The 25,757-nt window shown below is 36.4% G+C and overlaps 1 protein-coding gene across 2 annotated transcripts; it reads left to right on the top strand.

Moving 5' to 3' along the window:
* Positions 1–162: 162 nt before the first annotated feature.
* Positions 163–24,852, top strand: LOC144439549 (eukaryotic translation initiation factor 5B-like). Of its 2 annotated transcripts, XM_078128858.1 has the most exons (25): positions 163–318; positions 1,913–2,041; positions 3,765–3,969; positions 4,515–4,625; positions 4,899–4,997; positions 5,746–5,986; positions 6,758–6,835; positions 7,343–7,507; positions 8,408–8,577; positions 10,377–10,593; positions 11,507–11,557; positions 12,429–12,536; positions 13,167–13,381; positions 13,941–14,048; positions 14,829–14,939; positions 15,371–15,580; positions 16,053–16,184; positions 16,705–16,887; positions 17,781–17,942; positions 18,612–18,743; positions 19,209–19,340; positions 19,980–20,056; positions 20,692–20,995; positions 21,754–21,915; positions 22,536–24,852. In XM_078128858.1, exons 1-25 carry the CDS (start codon positions 269–271, stop codon positions 22,641–22,643), a joined length of 3,660 nt encoding a protein of 1,219 aa, XP_077984984.1. In that variant the 5' UTR covers positions 163–268; the 3' UTR covers positions 22,644–24,852. The 2 variants fall into 2 exon arrangements, with proteins under 2 accessions (XP_077984984.1, XP_077984985.1); XM_078128859.1 differs by lacking the exons at positions 4,899–4,997; positions 5,746–5,986; positions 6,758–6,835 and having other exon boundaries at positions 7,414–7,507.
* The last annotated feature ends 905 nt before the right edge of the window (positions 24,853–25,757 follow it).

Genomic DNA, 25,757 nt, shown 5'->3' with positions numbered 1-25,757 from the left:
ATTGATAAAGTTACTTGTGGAAAGTTTTTTTTAGACCAGTATACATATATAAACGAATGAATGATACCTTATCGTCAGATGAAATGACAATATTTCGTAATAAATTTTCCTATCCCTTTATCTATAAATGGAACACTCAAGGGCAACTTCCGGCGACGTGAGTTCCGTAGTGTTGCAATCTTCGCGATTGTGAGATCGAAATTTTCGCACTTTCCAGATTGTTTACGTTCTTTGTGATAAGACTGACTGTATAACACATGAGGAGGAGATGGGTAAGCCTAAAAAGGGAAAGAAGGCAAAGGCAGACGGTTTTGACTCGTAAGTATCATTGAAATCATGGAGAAAGAAAGCCATGTGGCGTGCCATTGACGCACATGCACGACATTGACGTATATCAGTTAGTACAGCTGGTTCGAGACAGATGGTACCCGGGAGATGGTAGTGTGTGAATGACCGTGGATATGTGTATTGTTCTTTCATTTATATAATTTTTATTGTTCTAGAAATTGATTTGTAAGTCCACCCAAAATATAGTTTATATATACGACCAAATGATCTGTCCGCTATATTCCTTGTGATCTGTCGATTCGTCATTGGAAACGGAGCAACTCATTTTGGAAAATATAATTTCCAGATGAGAGGGAAGTTAATTTCCTCCACATCATAATTGGAACCCTACCGTACATGTTTTGTAGTGTTATCATCGAAATTGTAGAAACTACCCATTACCCTGTTCAGCTTCGCCATATACAATCCGGGAAATTATTTATTTATTTATTTTTTTTTTAAACTCTGTAACAGTTCAAGTGACAGTGTACAAAGGATCTATTTAAACAAATGATCAAATCATTGCAGCATTGCCATTGTCTGTTCCTACATGTATGTTGCAGGTTAAACATTGATGTAATAGTTTTATGACGTCATGTTACTATATACTTTGTTAACATAAACAATGGCATGGATATAAGAATCATGATTCAATTAGATATTATTCCCCAACATTTTTCGTCATTCAGCCAAAAAAAGACAAGTGACCTAAGGGGCCCTTGTCACTACGAGTCGCTAGATGAGTATTGGCAAGCTGTAGGTCATGAGTATTTTCCAGTTGAGAATGAAGAAAAATGTTGAGGAATAACATATTTATACAATCGCCAGTAATATTTTTTAAATGATCTGGGACGGTAAAGGCAATTTTGAGCGCTTTGAGTCAATTTCAAACACAGCAGAACCAATGACATTCTTTAGACATGCGTTGTCATGACATAGAAGAGCATTTGGTGACGTAGAACGACCGGAGTATATATTCCATATTTTTTGTTGAACCTGGCTTGTGCATGGTATAATAAGAAACTATATATATAGTATATATATATATAGTGTGTATTTACCCAAAAGCACAAATGAACATTACAGATACACATACAACAATACTATTTCGTGGGTAAATAGGGGAATTGGGATTTAGCTTACAGCTATTCAAGCCTGTCCCCTATGACAGTGAAATATATGATAACTTGTACTGTATATACACATGATATATTCGTTGTTCCCACCACAAAACATAAGTTTGAGCAGAGAATTTGGAAAGTCTACCTTTATATAGTAATTCAAACACAAGCACTTCAGTGGACATACCATACAGTGACTAAACTCTACCTATTGGGACATCATTTCTGATAATTACTGAGGCTTGATGTTTGATGCATGTTTTTGGTAATAAAGTGATCAAAGAATTCTCATATTAGGCCTATACTGAAACATCTGTAGCAGATATACAGTTAGTCTGTAAGATCTGCTGTGAGGAGGCACCCTCAAACATAGGTCAAAGCCCAAGTTCGCGTCGCTCCACCCTCACTGATGACATCTTATATTTTTTTTGACAAACAATTTTTGTTGTTGATTTATTAAACAGAGATGAAGAGGTAGACTTAGATCCACTGTCTAATCCACCACAAGACTTGGATGATGATGATGATAATATTGCAGCGGCTCCTCCAAGTCGTGGCAAGAAAGGAAAAAAGAACAAGAGAAAAGATGATTGGTTAGTATATATATTTTTTGACCACATGGTACATTACTCAGAGATTGAATACCTGGATAGCAACTTGGCAAACTGAACAATGTATTTAACTGCTCTCCAGGCAGTCAATCTCTGAATGTGGGTACCATGACCTCAAACAGGTCATCTGTTGTTAAGAAGCTGTGAGAACATAACACAAACATATACACCTTTCTTTTGTAATCCAGGTAGACATTCCAGTGGGTTTCAGAAGACATTCACCTTATCACAAAGTTTCACAAAATAGACCCTGGTTTTTGGGCGTCAGGGGTGTTGCACAATTTTTCAGTGGTATTGAGGCAATATGAATATGCAAATATTCTTGCCACACACTTTCAACTGTTGCTTTCTATTGCATCATTTACGTTTATTCCATAACTTTGGGTGGTTCTTTCACAATCATTTCTCTATTTAAACATCTTTACACAACACTTGTACACACAATGTACACATACATGTCTGGAGGATAGCACTCGTTCAAGATTTCCCATAGCTTGCAGACTGTGTTTTCAACATACTTCTCACCCGGAACCTTATGAAGTTTCACAACTTTATACCAATTTCACCAATATGTCAATTGGATCAAAGACATTTAAGCTGTTATCAAGAGGGACCTGTGCATAGGATTCTGCTAAGTGTTGATTTTTCTATTCACTATTGATCTTAAAATTTATGTTTTTCATTTCATACAAAAATTTAAAATGTAGCCCATAGACTATGCTCATTATGCCATTTAAGTCAGTATGTTGAGTCAGAGGCTGAGATAGCCAAATGTCTGGGCTTATAATAAACTAAATTTGAGGGTGGGAATTTAAGTCTATATAGTTATCATAGGGTCTGAGTAAAATCGCAAATGAATGAAACTTGTTAGTCATAGCTAAAGTCACAAGGAAGGACAGTTTGATACGTTTTCAACATTTCATTTTTCATTTTTGTGGTTGCATTAGTACTATACTAATTCATGTTGAGATTATAGTTAGTACTAGTAGTTCTAATAACTAAAAAAGGAAAATACAAAAAATGTCAACTGAGATTATACATTTTTGGGGTACAATATTTATTCAATTTACCTGTAGTATTCTAACTGTAAACCAGTCTTGATAGACATGTGGTATCGAATCATCTCTTGAGCGATCTCGATGTTCGATGCCATGAATAGCACTAGACTAGTTCTAAACTCAAACATCATTAATTTTTGCTATTGCCATAATTCAGACCTGGTATTTGGGCATACAGTGTCATGGAAAATCCTATTATGCCATCCTGAACAACAGTAGAAGAATTTCAATGCCAGGAAAGATACGCATTGATGTTAACATTATACTATAAGAATTAGATCAAGGTTTTATGTGAATATTTTAACTTGAGTCAGAAAGCATATCATCTCAACCTGCACCACTTTGAACTTAAATCTGACATGAAAGATGTCTTCATTACATTGTAAGTAACTAAGTAACCCTCATTGACCCAGCTGGGACACAAGGCTGCCACCAACTTCTGCTACTTTGGCTAGCCTTTTGCACAGAATTGAGCTTCACCCCATGTAAGACCTGTCTCGTCTGACACAGTCATCACTGTCCATCCACCTTCAGGTTGTCTTTGATATGGTCGACCACGTTTGCGTTTCCCAGATGGTGTCCGTCTGAGTGCTATTTTAGGTACATTGACTGACGTTTGTAATTTTTGGTAATTTTTATGAATACAGGGAGGATGATATTTTGGATGAGATTGAAGCCTTGAAGGTCGACCCAGATGATACAAAGAAGCAGTCAGACGACAAAGCCAAAGAAGAACCCCCAGCAATGAAAGAGATACCAGTGGTTAAACCTTCTGAGCCTGTTAATGAACTAGATGAACTTGAAGCATTAGCTGATGAATTTGAAGCTGACAGGAAAGGGAAAAAGGGAAAAGTATGGAAACAACTGAATTTACATATATTACTAAATAGTTCCTGTTACAGAACCAAGGGTTCAAATTTTGCGTAACGTTAATGATTGTTCAGGTCGATAGACACAACCTAATGCAAATATTTTTGTCAAACTTTATGTCTAAATTAGTATATTACACTAGAACATTGCTTGGATTTAATTTCTATATTTGATAGTCAGATTTAGTCAATTGAATAATTTTCTATAATGTTATATTGATTTCCATTGTTCTAACAGACTATTACCATTTAAAAATTAAATTTGGTAGTCTAAATACAATGTTTGTCAGTCTATGTGCCCTGGACTAATAATTTTGTAGTCTAGATACAATGTTTAGAAGTCTATGTTTCCTGGACTACAGCTAATTTGGTAGTTTAGATACAATGTTTAGTAGTCTATGTGTCCTGGACGGCAGTTAACTTGGTAGTCAAGTTACAATGTTTTAGTGGTCTATATGCTCTGCACTACTACTAATTTTGAGCTCTGATTACTAGTCTTCATGTTTCTGTGTGTATTTTGTGTTATAGAAATCTGGTAAAAAGGGTGCAAAGAAAAAGGATGAATTTGATGATATTGATGCTCTTGTGAATGAAATTGAAGCACCAGCACAAGAACCAGCCAGTAAAAAGAAATCGAAGGTATGCAGACAATGTCAGTATATCAATGGTCGTTACTAGTTGTACACTTGACTGTGACTGTGGTAAGAGTTTTGTTGAGCCAGACAATAGCACTGTTAGCCAGATTTTTGTCACACCAGATGACGTTTTATTTCAGGTCTCGCGATTTTCATTGCATTGTTTAAAAGTTACAGTACAAATGTAGAATTTCAGCCATCAGCCATACCTTTGTTTTTGTACCATACCAAAATAATAAAATATGGACTTTATCCATTGCTTTTATAATGTATACAGAAAGACAAGAAGAGAGAAAAACAGGAAAAGGAAAATCTTGAGATGGAGGTAGATGGACAGCCAGTCAGTGAAGATAAAGAAGAGGACAAACCGTCCAAGGTAAAAGATAAGATGAAATATAGAAGTCACACCATAATTCTCATCTCTATAGGTTTCTTGTACTATGTTAAACTTGATTCCTGTCATGCTGAATCCAACTTTAATAAAAGAAAGAAGTTGAACCACCTCTCCACTAGTCTCAGTTACCCAGACTCCTTTGTTTGGGGCTACACCTGCTGAGCAAGAGTCTGAGGCACTACGTTGCCACCTTTTGTAAGGAGCAACATGGCTGCTGTTGGGATCTGTGACAGTCGCTGGTTCGATGAAAATGGTTCTGAAGGTTCATTTTCATTAACTCTATATATTTAACATGTTGTGGTATATACGTTTTGAAAATTGTCTTTGTTAGGAGATTAGAAGATTGGAAAGGGATGCTTGGATGGTACTGTACATTGATACTATGGAAAAATATACAATCAGCAAACTAAGATAAACACAAACTAAAACTATTGTGTTACATGTGGTATATTATGCAATTGGGGGGAAACAACGGTTTGGTTATGCAGATATAGTCACCCTATAATCAAGATAGTGTAAACACTGAATGGGGTTGAGTGTGCGATGTAAGTAATTACAATAGTTTGTGTTGCATTAAAAGTTGCAGTTTGTGTCTGTGCTGGCTTGCCGATAGTTACTCTGCCATTGTCATAGTTTCAAAGGATATTGATTCACTGGACAGACATTAGGTGCATGGTAGCAACACTGTGTGTAATTATACATGTGTGTGTGCGTGATTTACTTTGGGTAGGAAAAAGAGACAGTAGAAGATGGAGATGTAGAAGAGGGAGAAGATGAGGAAGACTCTGGTCCAAAGATGAAAACAGCGGCCCAAAAGAAAGCAGAGAAGAAAGAAAGAGAAAGATTAAAGAAAGAAAAACAGAAGGCTGAAGCAAAAGCTAAAAAACTGAAAGAGGAAGCAAAGCAGAAATCAGAAATGGAGAAGGCTAATGAAGATGGAGGTTCAGTCCAACTGATCAGACAAACAGAAGGTTAGTGTGCAAAATGAACTAACATTTTCACCAAACATATATGTACAACTGTTATATCATTCATTATGAGCTGGGTCAACTTGATCCTAAAAGTAAGAGTACTTACTGATTAACATTGTTCAGGTAAAAAAGGTACATTCAGTTGCAATCTTACTGCAAAATATGTAGATGTGAAATGAACTAAAAAAATAAAAACATCATATTGCTAAAAGTTGCTTATCATAGTACGCAACTAGGAACTGAGAAAATGAAGCATCAACTCTTATCATAGTACCCAACTAGGCAATAATCATCTCAAACTTTTGTAGCTACTTTGTTCCAAAAATCTGCAACCTATACTCAGATAAAATCTAGAAAAAAAATTAAGGATGCATGTTTTTGAAATAGAGGTCAAAATGAAGTAAAAATGAAGTCAGTTCTGAATCCAAAATGGCTATCGATAATTTCCTTGGAAACCAGACGGTGACCCCCAAATTTCTTTTACTATTTCAAAAGGGTGAGGAACAGACTTCCACATGGCAAAATCTTGGATGATTCAAGCTATATAAATTTTCAAACAAATTTGACTGCAAGGTTCATTATTAAGTATGTTGTAGTTCATCTTTCAGTTAACATTTGCTCATAGCTTAGGTGTGAAAACAAGTGAATGGGAAGTGAAACATTTTATGTAATGTTCTTTTTTCAAGTAATTTTGCCTGTGATCAAGTATGATTGAGCTTGACAGTATTATTACACTTAGTTTTGACCATATATGGCAATTCTTTGTTGCAGGACAAGAGGATGACAAAGCAAAAGAAGTCAAAGTTAAAGAGACTGACACTGGGGAATCAATGGACACTACTGAACAAGGTAAGTTGTGGTCACTTGTGAACAGGGTAACAAGACAACAGTGCAATAGATTCACACATTCAAATGGTCTTGGTTCTGTGGACAAATACAGTATAGCAATTTTGTGGGTTGTATATGACTGATTTCTGTGCAGCATTTTTTAGTGCACACATGTTATGAAAGAAAATTTTGTGTGATGTCTTGAAATAAATTTGAGCGATAATATTATCCGTGGTATGTTAGAAGAACTGATCAATCTGCTGCAGATTCATATCATGAAGTGTGTGATAGAACATGATATCTATTGAAATGTCATTATTAAACCCAGCATTTACTTTGCATTGGATTATTTGACAAAATAATGCCATCCTGCGAACTTGATGTGTATGGTGTTAGTTTACTTTTATGCAGAACATCTGATACGTACAACAGCAGGAATTAAATGTACATATGGTAACACTTTGCTTTACATGCTGAATATACATGTATATCAATACGTTGTTTTTGATTTGATTTGGTTTGTTTCAGCTGGGAAAGGTGATGATGGAGATGGAGCAGCAGAAGCTACAGGTGATACAGAAGACAAGGAAACAGAGAAGAAAGACAAGAAGAAAGATAAAAAGAAGAAAAAGAAGAAGGATAAAGATAAAGAAGATGAAGAGAAGAGTACTGGGAAAAAGAAACCGGGCAAAGGTGTGTTATCATATATCAATACTTTGTGAATTTTTTGCCAAATTTAGTCACAGAATGTTGTATCTGTAATATGGTATGGTATCAACAAATCAGTTTATGTATTATGCCGGCATGCAAACTTTCCATCGTTTCACATAGGAACATCTTGGATACTTTCAGGGAAGGTTAAACTCTTATTGTGTATGCTTCATATGAGGGAAAAACTGGTATTTTGTCAAAAATTATTATCATGCAAGATACTCGTACATTTCAGCAATCTATCTGGATGTAAATAATAATTGCAGTAATCAATGTACATTTCCCCTACAAATAAACATTAATGCAGCATGTGTCTGATGAGTCCACCACCTAGGAAGGGACAAAGGAATACAACTTTGGTGTGTCACCAGTAATAGATGCGTTGGCAGTTCCAAGATGCATAATGAATCTTGCCATACAGCGTCAGGTATTCTGTATACATCGGGGTTTGCCGACTGAGTTGCACTACTTGGGGCTGGTTGTTACCTGACCAGTAACAGCCTTCTCTGTCATTGATGGTGTATCTGTATATATAATACCAGCTAAACTCCTTATGAATATCACGGTTTAGTCTTTGTTCTATAAAATCACTCACTATTCAAGAGGTCAACATGGCTTTCCATCATTTCCTGATGAAAGTACTATTTCGAGTGTAGTAAAAAGACAAAACAAGCCCAAATGTAACAACATCTAAGTGCAATGCATTTTGGAACAAAAAAATCGACTATTCCTGTACATTAGTAGCACATCAACTTTGCTTAGAGGCCTCATTTGTAGCTCATGTGGTTAACTTCTCACTTCTTTAAAACATATTGATATTGTAACAAAAGGAAGACTATTAACTCGAAGGTTACAATTTGTGTTCTTTCTCTCTGTGTGTAGCTCAAGTGAAGGCTATGCAAGAAGCTCTGAAGAGAATGAAAGAAGACGAGGAAAGAAGGAAAGCTGAGGAGGAGGCCAGAATCAAAGCTGCTGAGGAAGCAGAGACACAAAGACTAGAAAAAATACGACTTGAAAAAGAGAAAAAAGAAAGGGACAAACAGAAAAGGAAGGTTTGTTACAGTATAGTAAAGTAGACTACTATAGCATAGCCCAGAGACTTAGTTATCTAACTTGACATACTGATTTGACAGTATATAGCCCACATACTTTGCTATCTGATTTGACATACTGGCTTGACAGTATAGCCCACATACTTTGCTATCTGACTTGACATACTGGCTTGACAGTATAGCCCAGAGACTTGGCTATCTGACTTGACATACTGACTTGAAAGTATAGCCCAGAGACTCAGCTGGCTATATCTGACTTGACATATTGGCTTGACAGTAAAGCCCAGAGACTTGGTTATCTGACTTGACATACTGGCTTGACAGTATAGCCCAGAGACTTTACTATCTGACTTGACATACTGACTTGACAGTATAGCCCAGAGACTTGGCTATCTGACTTGACATATTGGCTTGACAGTAAAGCCCAGAGACTTGGCTATCTAACTTGACATACTGGCTTGACAGTATAGCCCAGAGACTTGGTTATCTGACTTGACATACTGGCTTGACAGTATAGCCCACAGACTTTACTATCTGACTTGACATACTGACTTGACAGTATAGCCCAGAGACTTGGCTATCTGACTTGACATACTGACTTGACAGTATAGCCCACAGACTTAGCTATCTGACTTGACATACTGGCTTGACAGTATAGCCCAGAGCCTTGGCTATCTGCCTTGACATACTAATACTCAAATGACAATGTCATGATGGATAGCCAAGGCTCTGTTTTCAGAAGTGTTGTGAATTACAAAGTCAATGAAATCCCCAGATATGTTTTGTATGGTTACCATAGTAACCAGAATGTTACCTCGGGCAGGGGTTATAATTTCGTCCAGAGAACTGTTCAGTGTTGATGGAGGTGTGTGATCTACAAAGTGCATACTTTTTAGTCCCTGCTGGACGAAGTCCGGACTGGGACTTATGGATTGGGTTCCGTCTGTCTGTCCGTCCACAGCCGTTTCTTGGAGATGCCTGGTCCGGTTTTTTTGAAACTTGGTACAGGGGCAACATGCTATGGCATACATATGCACGTCAATTTGTTTTATGATACGATCCAATATGGCCGCCTAGCAGCCATTTTTTTGCGAATTTTCCCTGTCCAAAGCCGTAACTCAGACATTCGTGAACAGATCTCATTCAAAGTTGCTAATAGGACAGTGTTATATGACATACATGTGCATATGCATTGTTGTCGTGATAAGATCCAATATGGCTGCCTGGCAGCCATTTTGTTTGCGAATTTTCCATGTCCAAAGCCATAACTCAGACATGCTTCAACATATCTCATTCAAAGTTGGTATTAGCACAGTGTTCTATGACATACATGTGCATATTCATTGTTGTCATGATACAATCCGATATGGCTGCCTGGCAGCCATTTTGTTTGCGAAGTTTCCATGTCCAAAGCCATAACTCTGACATGCTTGAACAGATCTCATTCAAAGTTGGTATTAGCAGTGTTCTGTGACATACATGTGCATATCCATTTTCGTCGTGATACAATCCGATATGGCTGCCTGGCAGCCATTTTGTTGGTGCAGTTTTCATGTCCAAAGCCATAACTCAGACATGCTTGAACAGAGTAGTGATATCAAAAACAACCATATGAGGCCAAACAACATTAACCAGGTTTGAAAATGACAACATAAACTGCCAGTTCCTTAAAACCCAATCATAGCGGGGCTATGTCATTTTCAATGACTTGTTTGATTCAAGATGAATGCTTTAATGTGTAAGTAACATTTCATTAAACTCTGAGACTACAGTTACATTGACACTTTTTATGCATACAGGATAGAATAGCTAGGTTGAAAGCAGAAGGGAAGTATTTGACAGATAAACAGAAAAAAGAGAAAGCAAGAGCTGAAGCATACCTAGCCGCCATGAGAGAACAGGGCTTGATTCTACCCAACAAAGAAGAGGGTGCAGAGCCTGCAAGGAGACCTATGAAACCTGGTAGGAGAAGACCTAGGAAGCAAGAATCTCAGGAAGAAGTTACACCTAAAGAAGGTAAATGTACCTGTATTGTCATAGTCTGATTACTCACCTAGCAGTAATTTTTTGAAAGAAGTGTCAAAAGAAGGTGACAAAGATGAGGAAAATTGAAGGCCAAATTTACATGGCAATGCATGACGGAGCTAACAAAATGGAACTATAGCAACTCAACAAGTTCCTAAAAAGTACACGATTGGAGACTAAGTTGGGAGAATGTTTTCAACGGTTGAGCATGCAACCAACTTTTGTCATGAAATACTGGGAAATGATGAATTTTTTTTCAAAGGAGATTATAGTGCTCTAATACCCCCTGTATATATCATGGTCCTCACTGTTGGTCTAAGAGTTACATGTACCTTACGAACAGCACTCCTAGTGGCCAAACTATACAATCTTTTGTCTTTCTGGTAACCAGAATATGACATTCAATTACTTGAGATGTTTGAATCACATTTTGATTTTTGCATATACCAGTAAAACTAACCTGTAAGATACCATGTGTTATGTTCATACCTATCAGCTAGCATGAAGGCACTCAGTCACGGCATACCTTGATTTGATTTGATTTTGATTCGATTTGGCAATAAAAATTATTTGGAAACCCAGAAACTTAAAATGGATATACTATACAACAACAATCACATTCGTAGGACAAGACAAAATAGATACATCACTGAATACCTTTGCCAAGGATGACACAAAAAAGTTTTAACATCTTCTTTCCGTTCTGGTCCTCTCATATAACATATCACACCAAGGATTACAAGAATGATGAAATACAATACATGACAGACACACTATACTAAAAAAGATAACAACTGGCAGGACTACATATGGATGAAAATGAAAGTAGACTCCCAAATTACAGTAAAACATGTTACTTTATAATCAAAGGGGGTTATTGTTTTATGTGAACTTTCTTCTACAGAAGAGACAGTTGAAGAGACAGAAGAAGTTGAAAAGACTGAAGAGACACAAGGTGAGTTATGTAGACTTGAGGTGTAATTCATACAATGTTGAAGAACAATAGATTTAGTTTGTGTCTGTCTTAGTAAATCGAAGGCTTGATTTCCAGAGTCATAAGTTGTTGCAGTTTGCTGCCCTGTATTCTGTTGAATGTTGCTACTGCCTGTTTCAATTACCCTGGTTCTGTTACTACTCTGGCAATTGAGGTTTCGTCTTTAAGATTGATGCAAACTGAAACTATTGATGTTCAATGTGGTAGGTTACACATGTGGAGGTGATAGCAGTTCCTCTGTTGTGTAGGTATAATCACCCTGTAGTCAAGATAGTGTAAACACTAAGGTCACGGATGTCATCACAAAAATGCTACCCTACTGAAAATATAATTAAACAAGTGTTCATACAACAGCTTTTGTTAACATGTTGCAAAAAAAAAATAGTTTTAGTTTATGTCTATATTACTAAGCCAAAACCTTGATTGCCACTATGGTATGTAGAGTTCTGTTATGTTTGATGCAAAACGTGGATTTGCAGAAGTCTCCAGGCTTTGTTCATTCTTTATTGAATGTAGTATTTCTCTTTTAACACAAGTGTTTTCTTTTATGTGAAATAATGACCAAAGTGAGTGATTATGAAACAGTGGGTGAACATGTGTACACATGTAGAGACTACTAGTTACTGGACAAATTTAAAAAAAAGTTTGACATATCCATTTCCAAAAATAAAAATGTCATTTTTGAGGAATGTGAGACTAAAAAAAAATCCAAAATCTGTCAAGGGACTGGGGCCAGTCTATTTGTCATGTATATATATGTCATGTAACAAGACGATTGTGTGTTTGAGAGATCCATTTCTAATGAATTGTGTTTTACATGCAACTGATGCAGAAGAAAGTGTGGAAAAACAAGAAGAGGAAGACGAAGTGAAAGATGCGTGGGATTTGAGTGATGATGGTGATGATGAAGAAGAGAAAGAGCAGAAAGATGTGAAAACAGGTAGGTTTCGTTCGTTGTTGTCGTTCTTGATTTACAGCATATGATAATTTACCTAGTATCGGCTAAATCACTCGGCCGTCTTGACAGTAGTGTTGGTTTTTTTATATAGCACTTTCCCACCTTGTGCTCACAGCGCTTTACAGTTATTACCCCAGGCATAAATCTATTGTAGTATAATGGCCCTTTATACTTCCTCAACTCCCTGGGGAGTATACAATCCATTGCAGCCTTTATAAGTGCATAGGATTACACATTCACATTGCACCCTCTATCCTACCAGGTCACCAATTATACAACTGAGTTGACTGAGGCACACAGTCTTAGTTAAAATCTTGCCCAAGGACTTAGACACTCAGGGGCTCGAACCTGCAGATTCCAAGCTGGCCACTCTAAGCATTCATCCATCATGACTCCACAGTTGTTATTGCATACAATTCAATGATGTAGATTTGTCATCGACTGCAGCAGGACATTGTATCTTGCCAATATTTCCATCCCAATGTCAAAGTTTGATTTCGATGGCTTTAGAGTTCACACCTTGAAATACCCCATCCCTGGGCTTTAGAGAACTATCCAGTACTATATAGATGAAGATTTAGTGTTAGTACTAAAACATTATTTAAATTTCAGAATCACCAAGAGGAAAAGCTGAAGTTGTCATCAAAGCAAAAGATGGAGAAGATGACGATGATGAGGAAGAAAGTGATGACGAAAGTGGAAGCGATGATGATGACAGTGATGAAGATGACTCAGAAGAAGAATCAGATGATGATGACGATGATGACGATGAAGAAGATGAAAAAACAGATGTTAAAGTCAAGGAATCACCCCAGGAAAGATTACAGGTAAAGAAAAATCATAGACAATTCAAGTTTGATGAATTTAGAAATATTGTATCATTCGTCGATCTACATCATGTTATTGGATTTCTTCATAACAAAAAAAGAACACATTTAAGTTGAAATCTGTGACTGCTTTGTAAAATCTGCTACAGTAAATAACAACAGTGCTAGACCGCACAGAATCTCATTAGCCTTGTCACCATGTGGAACGTTTAATTGGTTCACAATCAATTCAAAATCTGTTCTCCTGTCTCCACATGCATTAAAACTAGTTTGAAGGGATTTCATTGAATCAACTGGAAACAACCTCAGAAGAGTGGTTTTGAATAGATTTAAAGTAAATCGGTTCGAAACCATCGCAAAAACACTAGCATGAACCGATTAATATCCACTGCTCAGTTTTCTCGTGGGGACAGATGAGTTTTGAACCAATTCAACTGAATTGATTCAGGTAGAATCAATTTAAAATCGATTCAGGTGGGAACAGGGCTTCGTCATACAGGTTTATGCAAACAATACTATAATGAATCTAACTAATCAATATTTGTTTTCTAATCAACAGAGACGTCGTGAAGAAGCTGACAAAAAACGAACTCTAGATCATCTCAGAGCTCCAGTTGTATGTGTACTTGGTCATGTCGATACTGGAAAGACTAAAATCTTAGACAAAGTAAGTCCGAGTAATCTTTTTGTGAATTTCACAGTATGCTACAGTGTTTTTGTTAAGGGTGGTAAGTTGAAAAACTCTACCTGAGTTCCCCTGTCATTTTACTGGGGTTACCCACCTAATTCATGGTATATAGTATATGGGAAACTGTTCCAGTTTTATCAGATTTGCCCCTTCCTGTTACCGGGGTTACCAGCCTTTAGCGAAAACACTGCTTGGTCTTGTGGATTTTTTGATCCTGTATATCAAAAGGCCTAGAGGTACTTGATGAATCATGCAGAATCAACATGACATAGAAAGAGGATTCTCACACAAGAAACTTCTTCACAAATGTCCAAATTTGTATAAATAATGAATTTAAAAACTACACAAAGAAAACAAAATTAAAGTATGTAAAAACCAATGGTTAATATTGATAATTAAATGTATTTATAACGTGCCTGTTCTCCAGAGAGGTCCAGGTACTAACAATTACTACCCCTGGCATGGATCTATAGTGGCACAACAGCCCATTATTCTTTCTCAACTCCCTGGAGAGCATACAATCCATTGCAGTCTTTATAAGTGCATAGGATTAAAGCATTCACATTGCAATCTATATCCTTCCAGGTCCCCAATCATACAGCTTGGTTTGACTGAGACACAATCATGGTTCAATCATATCCAGGGACTTTAGCCATTCAGAAACAAACATCAGGGACTTCAGCAACTGTTTAACTAAATGTTCAAGTAATATCCAAGGTATCCAATATTCTAATAGCGTTTTATGATTTTTTTTAACAGATCCGTCGTACTCACGTACAAGATGGTGAAGCTGGCGGTATAACACAACAAATTGGTGCTACTAATATTCCTAAAGAGGCAATTCAAGAACAAACTAAGATGTGTCGACAGGTGAGTTTCTTTTAATTTAGACAGTTGGCTGAGCATACCGCCACCTAGAGGTCACCTTGTAACTATGAAATTTTGCCATTCTCATGAGGATCGATGACCAAGACAGATCATACTGCCACCTAGTGGTCAGCTGTAACTATGGAATTTGTCTATCAACAAGGATGGATCAAAAGCTAAACTACTTGTGTGTTTTTTAATCTTTGTAATTCACTTTAATGTACCAAGGTGATAAACATTTTTGGTCAATCATTGCAATTTTGAACTAAATTTTTTTCTTTAGAAAGGATACCAAGCCAGGAATGTACCAGGATTTTTTTATGTTCCATGACAGTCAGTCAATAAGATGAGTAATTATTAGATCATAGATAAAAAAAATTCGCTGATCGGCCGCAGATTTAGTTATAATAATTGAACTTTTTTTCTGATTTCAGTTTGCAAAGACGGAACTCCAGATTCCAGCATTGTTGGTGATTGACACACCAGGGCATGAGTCCTTCAGTAATCTCCGTTCCAGAGGATCGTCACTGTGTGACATTGCAATCCTTGTAGTCGACATCATGCATGCCTTAGAACCACAGACTATTGAATCTATCAATTTACTCAAACAAAAGAAAACACCATTTGTGGTTGCCCTTAATAAAGTGAGTTAGGTTTTGTTACCATTACTGCATATGTCTTTGACAAGGTGAGCTGTTTGGGGTGGGAGGTTTCTAGCTTTGTCACCTTGCGCATGGTAAGTTGATTATATATCAGCTTTAATCATAAGTTCCCCTCAAGAAATTTAGTAGATTTTAACCAGCTTTCCCCTTTACAACTCTGTTGATTTTACTTCCCATACTTGCACCTGCTAACGTAGACTTATCTATTGAATATTAACTTTGACATGCTTCCATGTGGGTAGAGTCATTAAGAATGCTTTTGAATTTGTCACAGCAAATGTTTTGTGCTGTCGGCTGTGAAAAGGCTCAACAACCAGCATATATCATTGTGGTTGTTTTGCAGTCTTTTTTGTGTATTATAATGTTTAGAAGTCAACACAACTTGGTACCTTTCTGACCACAATAAACATATTTTCCATTTGTTGTTAACAGTTCTGTATTATTTTATTTACAGATTGATCGTCTGTTTGAATGGAAAAGCAGTCCACATACAGATATTGCAAATGTCATCAAAAAACAGAAAATAAACACTAAGTTAGAATTTGATGAAAGAGTTCAACAAACAATTACAGAATTTGCAGAGCAGGTTAGTCTGAAATAACAAGAGTTTGAAATTAATCTCTGTTTATTTATTAAGGTCTTTTTTGTGAAGTTCTTGTATTGTTTTTTCTCTTTTCCAGACTATTTGTGTATGGTAAAGCTATGTTAAGTACAGAACCCTTTATTGTCAGACACATGAAAAATCTGTCTGCTTTATTTTGATGGATTTGACGTCATTTTGATTAATTTCAAGCATAAATTTTGAAACTATATCATTTGTACAGATAATATCTATGATTTCTATCAAAAATCAAGTTTAGAATTGTTGAAAAATTAGAGGCAGACAAGAATATCTGTCCATAAATTTTTCCCACCAAGATTAGTTTTTGTACTTATTCAAACATTTATTCATACGCAAGAATAATATCTATGATTTCTGTCAAAAATCAAGTTTAGAATTGATGAAAAGTTAGAGGCAGGCAAGAATTTCTGTCCAATAATTTTGGATGGGGATATTATTTTAACTGAAAAAAGAATAACATTCAATTCTGTCTTGTGTACTGTAGGGTTTGAATGCTGCTTTGTTTTATGAAAATAAAGATCCACGTACATACATATCAATGGTACCAACATCAGCCCACAGTGGAGATGGTATGGGTAATCTTATAGCATTGATCACAGAATTCAGTCAAACTCTACTCGCCAAAAGATTGATGTATACAGATGATCTACAGTGTACGGTGTTGGAAGTAAGTGTATACATGTTGTAGTGTTAAACTAGAGAAACTTGTTGGTTACACTCCTTGGAATTTCTATAGTTGAGCAGTTAGATTATTTACCATGATTCTATTGTGTAAGAAGGAATCTAGTTCCTATACTATATTTTTCATACCATTAAATAAATAAATATATAAAGTTGAGAAAATAGTGTTTGTATGGTGGGGGGGGGGGGGGGTTGTACAAGTGTTCATACTATGTAGACATGACCTTTCAGTTTTTCAATATTAAACATGTATTTCAATTCTTGATACATTGTATTTGTTATCACATTTTCAACCCAGTCCCAATCTCTGACTTGTTCAGAAATGCTAACATTTAAACCTCCATGTGAAAATCCTGGCGCTAAAGGCCAGAGTTTCATTCCCAGGTTCTCGTATTAGTGTAAAGATATCAGTGGAGTTTAAGGATTACATATGACCTATCTTTTGCCCAGGACCACATATTTTTAAATATTTACACCAGACAACATTTTCTCACCCAAATTTTGATTGTATTTGGATCTTAGCCTTCTTTTAAAAACTCAGACATGGTTTACAACTCGTAACAGCCAACTAAAGTGTTTTCCTTGCTTGCCTAATCATTTATAGCATCCATATCAAGTGTAAAATAACACTGGCTTAATTATAAGAGTAGCATGTAGCCTTTCCAACTGTAGTGATATTTATGTTTACTCTCTAGCCATTTCATGACTAACTTGTTCTTTGTAGTGGTAACATTGTTTACAGATTGATTACATTAAGAGACACCACATACTGGGCTGATGATTAAAGCAAACGTAACAGTATACTTAATGTGACAAGCAGAGAAAATGCTTTAGTTGGCAGTTACCCATTGTAAAAATCTCGACTTGTGTTTTCCTTAGGTGAAAAGTCTCCCTGGTCTAGGTACAACCATAGATATTGTGTTAGTAAATGGTACGTTACATGAAGGTGACTGTATTATAGTAGCTGGACAGGAAGGACCCATAGTCACGCAAGTAAGAGGTCTACTCATGCCTGAACCATTGAGAGAACTGAGAGTTAAAGTAAGTTACCAAATACTGTTATTATGTTGTTAAAGTTTAGCAGTTGTCATATCCAGGTGAATTGCCTAATATTTATTTACAGACATGATGGTAACCTAGTAACCACCACAGGATACCACCATATTGAATAAGGCTTATATGCATCAGCATTAACTTGGTGCCAGAGTCTTTAGTAAATCATGTAAATTTCTGCTCTGAGACAAAATTTGAGTGTCCCTTGTTACTGGCTTGGTTTTCTTCATGTGGGACAGTGAGGCATGTGTGAATGAGACAAGTGCTGCAATTTAAGTGATGAGAAAGGAAAGAATGATAGCATGTCATCTTTCTCACTTCAGAACCAGAAAACTCTTATAAGCCAAGATCACAAAGTTTCAAAGAATGTTAGCCATGAACACAAAGTTTCAGAGAATGTAAGCCAAGAACACAAAGTTTCTTGATCATACTTCCATGGTTATATGCTGTGTAACTATGATAAGACAAAAATTTGAGTTTGGGTAAGAATCATACATGCTTGTGGTTTAGAATAATTTCATGTACTTTTTGAAACACCTTCATTTGTACTTGTCAGACAAATGCAACGAAATTGACAATATGTGCATGTTTGGAACGATGTAAACCCCTTATATGAGTTGTGTACTTATTTGAGTTTCCCTCATATTATTTCAACAGAATCCTTACAATCACTTCAAAGAGATTCAGGCAGCTCAGGGAGTGAAAGTGTTGGCTAAAGACTTAGATAAAGCTGTGGCTGGCACCCAGTTACTAGTAGCTCATTACCCAGATGAAATAGACATAATGAAGGTAAGAATTGTTACTTGAGTTGAGGCGAGAAACAGTTACACAGAGATGCACTGGGTTTATTGATGGTTGTAATGACAACACATGATAATTCAAGTGAACAGTGCATGGGTAGCACATGATAGTCAAGTTAACAGTGCATGGGTAGCACATGATAGTCAAGTAAACAGTGCATGGGTAGCACGTGATACATCAAGTGAACAGTGAATGGGTAGCACATGATAATCATATGCACATTTTGCTGATATTGCTGTAATTTGGTATATACATTCTTGGTCACTAATATTGAACATAACCGCATCTATGAGCATAACAGGGCATGTTTTAGCTTTATTACCAAGGTATTCCAACTTCAAGCAATTCTTAGCTTGCATTATTAATGAAACTTTTGGCAGTATTTAGCCACCAATAATACAGCTATAATTACAAAACAAAATGATGTATCTGGTGTTTGATATTTGCATACAGGCTGAAGTATCCAGAGCTCTTGAAGACACATTGAGATCCTTCAGACTTTCTGATAGAGGTGTCTTTGTACAAGCCTCAACGCTAGGATCACTTGAAGCATTGCTGGAATTCCTTAGGACATCAAAGATTCCTGTAAGTTACTCATTCCTCCTGTTAATGTCATATGATTTACTTTTTTAGGGTTGTACTAGCCATGTATACTGATGCAGCTTGAGATCTCTTCCATGGGTTTCTGCAGAAATTATTATCACACAATTGTTCCCCAATACTTACCAGTAATGTGGGTATACCGAAGACAACATTAGTTGAGAGAACTTCTTCAATAATGTTGAAACCATATACATGTACTGTACATGAATGTGTCAGAGCCCAGGGATTTTTTCCATAGACCTTGCCAATATTGTTGGTGGGCCCTACTTTATATAGACAGTGTGATACAGTAGCTTGATATATAATGTACAAATCTTTCACAGGTTTGAAAGATAACATACTTTAAGAGTTATGCCCATATTTCTATCTTTAGCTATTGTGAAAGGTGTTAATCTAAGTTGTCACTGAAAGCAGCTTGCTGGCAGGATGAGTTACTTACAAGTAGTGTCTTCTTACCCCTTGTACTGTCTGCCAAGTTATACTTGGTATGTCTTAAATTGCCATTCCGCCAAATTTTCATTTGCCAAAATACATACATTTATAATATTACTGATTTAGACCCAATAGAAAGCTAGCAATACTGTAACTGTATTGTAATTATATTCCTTTGTGTTATTCTAGTATGCCGGAATTAACATTGGTCCTGTACATAGGAGAGATATTATGAAGGCAATGGTCATGTTGGAACATGATAACCAGTAAGTATTGTACACTTTGTAATGAAATTCCTACTCAATGAGTATCCCAAATTTTCACTGACGTCTCGTCAGCATCATCCAGGGTGTACTACAATGGGATATTTGTCACGTGTCTCTTCTGAGAGATGTGAAATGAGCTTTGTTCTCTATTAGAACAAGGATGACATGTTGGTGTAACTTTTAGTACATATATTTGATAGTTCACTGTCTTTCTTACATCATCCCAAAATCCTTGTTTTTTAGGCTTTTGCGTATATTATGCCACTATTTTATCGAGCAGCTATGTCAAATCACAAAGATCCAAAGATGTTTTAACCTGTAGTACTTTAGTATACAATACAGCCAGATTATCCCACAAGTTTCACATCAAAGCAAAGAAACTACATTGGACAATGAATGAGGAACACATTTCACCTGTTTTGTCCTTAATGCTTAATGTAAGCGATATGACATCAAGACTCTCCAGAACCCAAAGTTTACAAAAATGTCTTTATTTGCTGGAATTTAGTTTCCCTATAAGAATATACTACCATTTCAACCTGGAAAAACTTTATAATGTGAATGATCCCAGATCCAAGAACTTACTGAACTCGTATATGCTAATTCTGATCCTGTTTCTGTTCTTCACCTTTCAGGTATGCAGTGATTTTAGCATTTGACGTGAAAGTAGAACGAGAAGCCCAAGAGTTGGCCGACAAGGAGGGCATCAAAATCTTCCAAGCTGACATCATTTACCATTTATTTGATAGATTCATGCAATATAGAGATGAACTTAAACAGAAGAAAAGAGACGAATTTAAACACATAGCAGTATTTCCATGTAAAATTAGGATATTACCTCAGTTTATTTTTAACAGTCGAGATCCAATTGTTGTTGGTGTTGCAATTGAATCAGGCATTGTCAAGAATGGAACTCCAATATGTGTGCCAAGTAAAGAGGTGAGTTGAGAAGTTAATAGACCTTACTAAAGCTGTAGAGGGCATCATGTATGACATCAATAGACCTTACTGAAGTTTTAGAGGGCATTCTGTATGATTGTACGTAATATCCCCTTCTTGATTCTTGGAGAGACTTTTTTTAATAGACTCAAGTGAGCTGACAGCAACAGTAATACACCTTATTGAATCTCTAGAGGGCATTCAATCTGTATGATTGTAACAGACCCAACATAATTCTTGGAGATGGCTCTGGAATGTTACCTTGATAATAGACCTCACTTTATTTTTTGATAGCAATAGACCTTACTGAATCTTGAGAGGGCAACCTGTGTGATTGTAACAGCCCAAACTTGGTTCTTGGAGAGAATGTCCCTTTGGTAATAGACCCCACTTTACATCCCGAGTGAGCTCTTGACAATAACAATGATTTGCAGAGGATGTCCTGTATGATAGTAAACGACCTTGTGTGATTCTTGGTGTAATTGAATGTTACCTTGATAAGAGACCCCATTTTACTTCCTGAGTGAGCTGTTGACAATAACAATAGACCCTTGTGGATCTATAGAGTGAATGGTAACTTGAAACAGCTGCAGAACAAGGTGGACATTGTATTAAACATAACCCAGAAATTTCCAAGCTTTGAGGGAGAAACTTTGTCTAGCAAAGTCACTTATACCTTTGTGATTTAGTATATTTGCAACATTGAACTCTGACCTTTGACCTTTGACCGTTACCTTAGAATTGTGTGTGTTTATTAGTTCCTTGATGTAGGTGTGATCACAAGTATAGAAGTCAATCATAAAACTATGGAGACTGCTAGGAAAGGACAAGAAGTGTGTCTGAAAATAGAACCATTGCCAGGTGAAGCACCCAAACTGTATGGTAGACACTTTGACCACACAGATATACTGGTCAGTAAGGTGAGTTATCACACAGGCATTATGCAGAGGCTTCTCTGAAATTAAAACCATTACATCATCTGAGTGACAGTCCAAAATGTTGAAGAATTTAATCTGATATCCAGAAAGACATGCACTTGAGAAGTTAGCAAAAATTTGTGATCAAACAATCAATCAATCCCATAATTTATATAGTGCTAAAATCCAATATGAAATAATATTCTATAGCACTGAACAAGACAATTAAATCATTGCCACTTTTTATGCCACCTTCCTGGACACACTGTCAAGAGTTGTGAGTTGGTTTGCGAGAATGTAGTAAATCTATATGAAAGTTAGAAATCTCCTATAAATAGAATCTGTGGCTTGATCAGTAGATGATGAATGTAGTTCAAGTGCTGGACTGTGCCGTAACAGTGAAGCTGCTTGAGAGAACACAGACCCATAATGTGTTTAATTGTATTGCAGGAGGCCAGTACTGACTGCTTTCTTTGATATTGTGGCAGTGCTTGACTTTAACCATGCAAAATCCCTCCACAGTGTGTTTTGTGTATTTTCATGATATTTGGGAAGAGCTCACATACTCTGTAAATCTGTGATGGTTCTGATATTGAATTCTACATCTCTGTCCTGTATCCTAGGTAACAAGGCAATCAATTGATGCGGTGAAAAATTGGTTCCGAGAAGATTTACAGAAGACAGACTGGCAGCTGATGATTGAACTTAAGAAAATCTTTGACATCATCTGAAAGTCCATTCACCTGACGCTGACCTTTGACCTGTCTGACCTTTGACTTATGGTACACTGTTTACAATGTGTTACTAGAAATGGGAAGTATTGTATGATGGACCTGCTGATGAAATTATCAATTCTGATTTGCTATGTTCTTTTTTGTTCTGTTCTTATTTTCAAGAAAGCCTTGGTTCTGTTTTTTGTAGAACTTAGAAACACAATTGATGCAACGATGAAACGGAAAATGGAATATTAACTAAAAAGGTCTTGAGAAATAATAGCCATAATTATAGTGAGGGATGGGATGGGGCCTGGAATGTTCATTGTAATCATTGAAGCAAAGATGGTTACATTGATTCAGAGATGGTGTGTGTGCTATGCGGTGGAAATTGTTGACTGGAGAAACTAGTAATTTAGATGACATCACATCTTCGATGCACAAGTAGAAAGATGATGATGATGATGATGATGATGATGATGATGATGATGACCCTGTAGCTCATAGTCGCCAAAGAAAGTCAAATTCAGTCACACAGGAAGAGAGAGAAAGAGATGTACAAATTGTTGATTGATAAGTGATATGTCTTCCAAAGGCTGCAATTTGATTGAAATTCATGTCTGACTGTTAACAATAACCAAAATAAAATGTATTGGTGGATGATAGATTGATTTAATAACTCTAAAAATTCTAGGTTCATTGTTCATCATGAACTAAATACTGAAACGAAAATGATGAATCAACAGTAGAGAAAAAGATTACTTGCAGTCTGTCTATATTTGTTCGTTTCCAGACATCGACTTCTGGTTATAGGTCATACTTTTGACATACTATTTTTGTAACGTACGCTATCTCTCAATTCAGTTCAAATGAAATTGGTACGCACACCTTTATGCCAGTTTGTCAATACTAGCATATCAGGAGAAGCTTAACTTAACATTTATAATCATAATTTCTTCCTCACCGATGTTTAGTGAAACTTGGACCACATTAATTATAAAAAAAATGAATTATACATGTAGGAAGTATTTGTACAGTGTCAGGTTGCTGTTTCTTGAATTACTGATTTATTTTCCAGTCCCCTGTGGTGAAGGTTAAATTCTAATTCAGAAACAACCAATTGACACCTCCTCAAATACTTAGAATTTTGATTTCCCAAAGGTAGGCAAATTGTTGCATTTTCTTTATACCATGTGCGCAACCTGAATTGTACACGTTCAAACCAAAAATATCTGGTTTATTTTCTACATTACAACATGCATCGTTGTTGTTTGATTTGCTGTGCTCAAACTATCAATCACAGTATTAGAAATTCGTTATTTTCCACAGTTTGTCTAAATTAATCTTACTTATATTACTCTGCAATATATTTCTTCATTAAGGTAGAAAATACTCGTGACACGACGTGGGATTTCTCACTAGTCGTGTTTACACGTAGTGACAAAACCATGTACATCACTCATATTTTCCTATGCTGAAGGAAAGAAAAGTCTAGGAGATTGAGATTTAAGCATCAAGATACTATTGGATTCTCAGTATACTATAGTCTAATAAGACAGTGAATCTGCACGGTTTGCTGGTAACGAGTACCTCTTCCTGACTATCGCCCTCTGTGGTGAACTTTGGAGTAGCAGAATAGCCCACGAGTGGCCTAGAAGCTGGATGATGAGGAATAACAAATGATGAGAACATTTTCTGAATGAGTCACCTACATGTTTGTATTACTGCAGAATATTCTGTGTTCTATATTTTGAAATCAACTATCATTGGAAATTTGGAGGGGAGGGGGTGGGGGTGGGCGGCGAGAAAGATAATATATAAAAATCAGTCAGAGCTGCAGGGCATAGAATAGAAATCCACCTGTGTATTCACATATACCATGCATTTAAGATTTCTGAGTTGAAAGTTTTCAAGGTGCATTTTATGTTTGTTTGCATAGAAACTTCATTTGTGTAGAATCACATTTATTTATAAAACCACCTCAGTACTTACAGTGGTTGAAAAAAAAGAAAGATGAGGGAGCAACTGTATGGTCCAGACCTTCAATTCTAGATTTGATGTGGATGCTGGAAAAGAATGTGTTGATATCTACACATCTGAGTGATTTACTGTACTGGAGCATTCTCCTCTACGATACACACAATGTAATGACTGTATCACAGTCACTGTCGTAACTGTATGTCCACTGTCTTTCTTGTAAAGTCGTTTGAAGGAAATAAACTGACACAGGACACTTTTCTAACATTGGTTGTGTTGGATGGTTTGCTTTACTTGTAGCAAATGTGTTTGTATGCAAAATGTGTGATGCCAAGAATGTACATTGGTTAATTTTTGTTAGCACAACTGAACTGAGGTATAGGGATCGCCCGGCGTCTGTCTGTCTGTCTGTGTGTGTGTGTGTGTGTGTATGTGTGTAAAAAACTTAAAGTCAAAAACCGCTGAACTGATTGCCACGATATTTGGTGGGTCCATTACCTTGGGTGTCTAGTTGGGAAATTGTTCAAATCAAAATGATCGCATCACAGATGTGTGATTTGGGTCAAAAAATGTGATTTTTGGTCAAAAAACTTAAACTCAGAAACTACTGGGCAGATTGGTGCGAAATTTGGTGGGAACATTCTTAAGGGGATGTAAAGTAAGATTTGTCCATGACGGGATGATTCCATCAGTGATATGCAAATTAGGGCTAAAAATGTGTCTTTTTGGTTAAAAATCTATAATTCCAAAACTACTGAGCAGATTGGGCTGAAATTTAATGGGAATGTATCTAGGGATGTATGGACAAAGAAATATTAAGCATACCATGATTCCATGAGTGATATGCAAATTAGGTGTAAAAATGTTCATTTTTGGTCAAAAACTTATATCTCAAAAAAGTACTAAGTGAATGAGTTTGAAACTTGGTGAGATGTTTCTAGAAGTGTTATTCTATATCATTCCTTTTCCTCAAAAATCTTCAACTCTGAAATTACCCAGTAGATTGAGCTTAACTTTGTTGAGAATGTGTAGATTTGTCCTCATTAATAGCTGACACAGTGAGAACAGTACATTGTTAATTAACTATAATGTTTACTTTACTATTTCCTCTGGTGGTAAAGCCTGTAGCATGGCCAGTTTGGTTTATGACTTGAT

The sequence above is a fragment of the Glandiceps talaboti genome, chromosome 8, assembly GCF_964340395.1.
Source record: "Glandiceps talaboti chromosome 8, keGlaTala1.1, whole genome shotgun sequence".
Taxonomy (NCBI): Eukaryota; Metazoa; Hemichordata; class Enteropneusta; family Spengelidae; genus Glandiceps; species Glandiceps talaboti.
Note: the sequence above shows the minus strand (reverse complement) of the source record. Positions and strands in the feature narration are given on the sequence as shown.

Excerpts from the sequence above, each read along its gene's own strand:
- LOC144439549 (XM_078128858.1), top strand. The coding sequence starts at position 269 with ATGGGTAAGCCTAAAAAGGGAAAGAAGGCAAAGGCAGACGGTTTTGAC. Across the intron at positions 8,578-10,376 it reads GGGACAAACAGAAAAGGAAG|GATAGAATAGCTAGGTTGAA; the intron begins GTTTGTTACAGT and ends TTATGCATACAG. Across the intron at positions 13,382-13,940 it reads CACCCCAGGAAAGATTACAG|AGACGTCGTGAAGAAGCTGA; the intron begins GTAAAGAAAAAT and ends TCTAATCAACAG.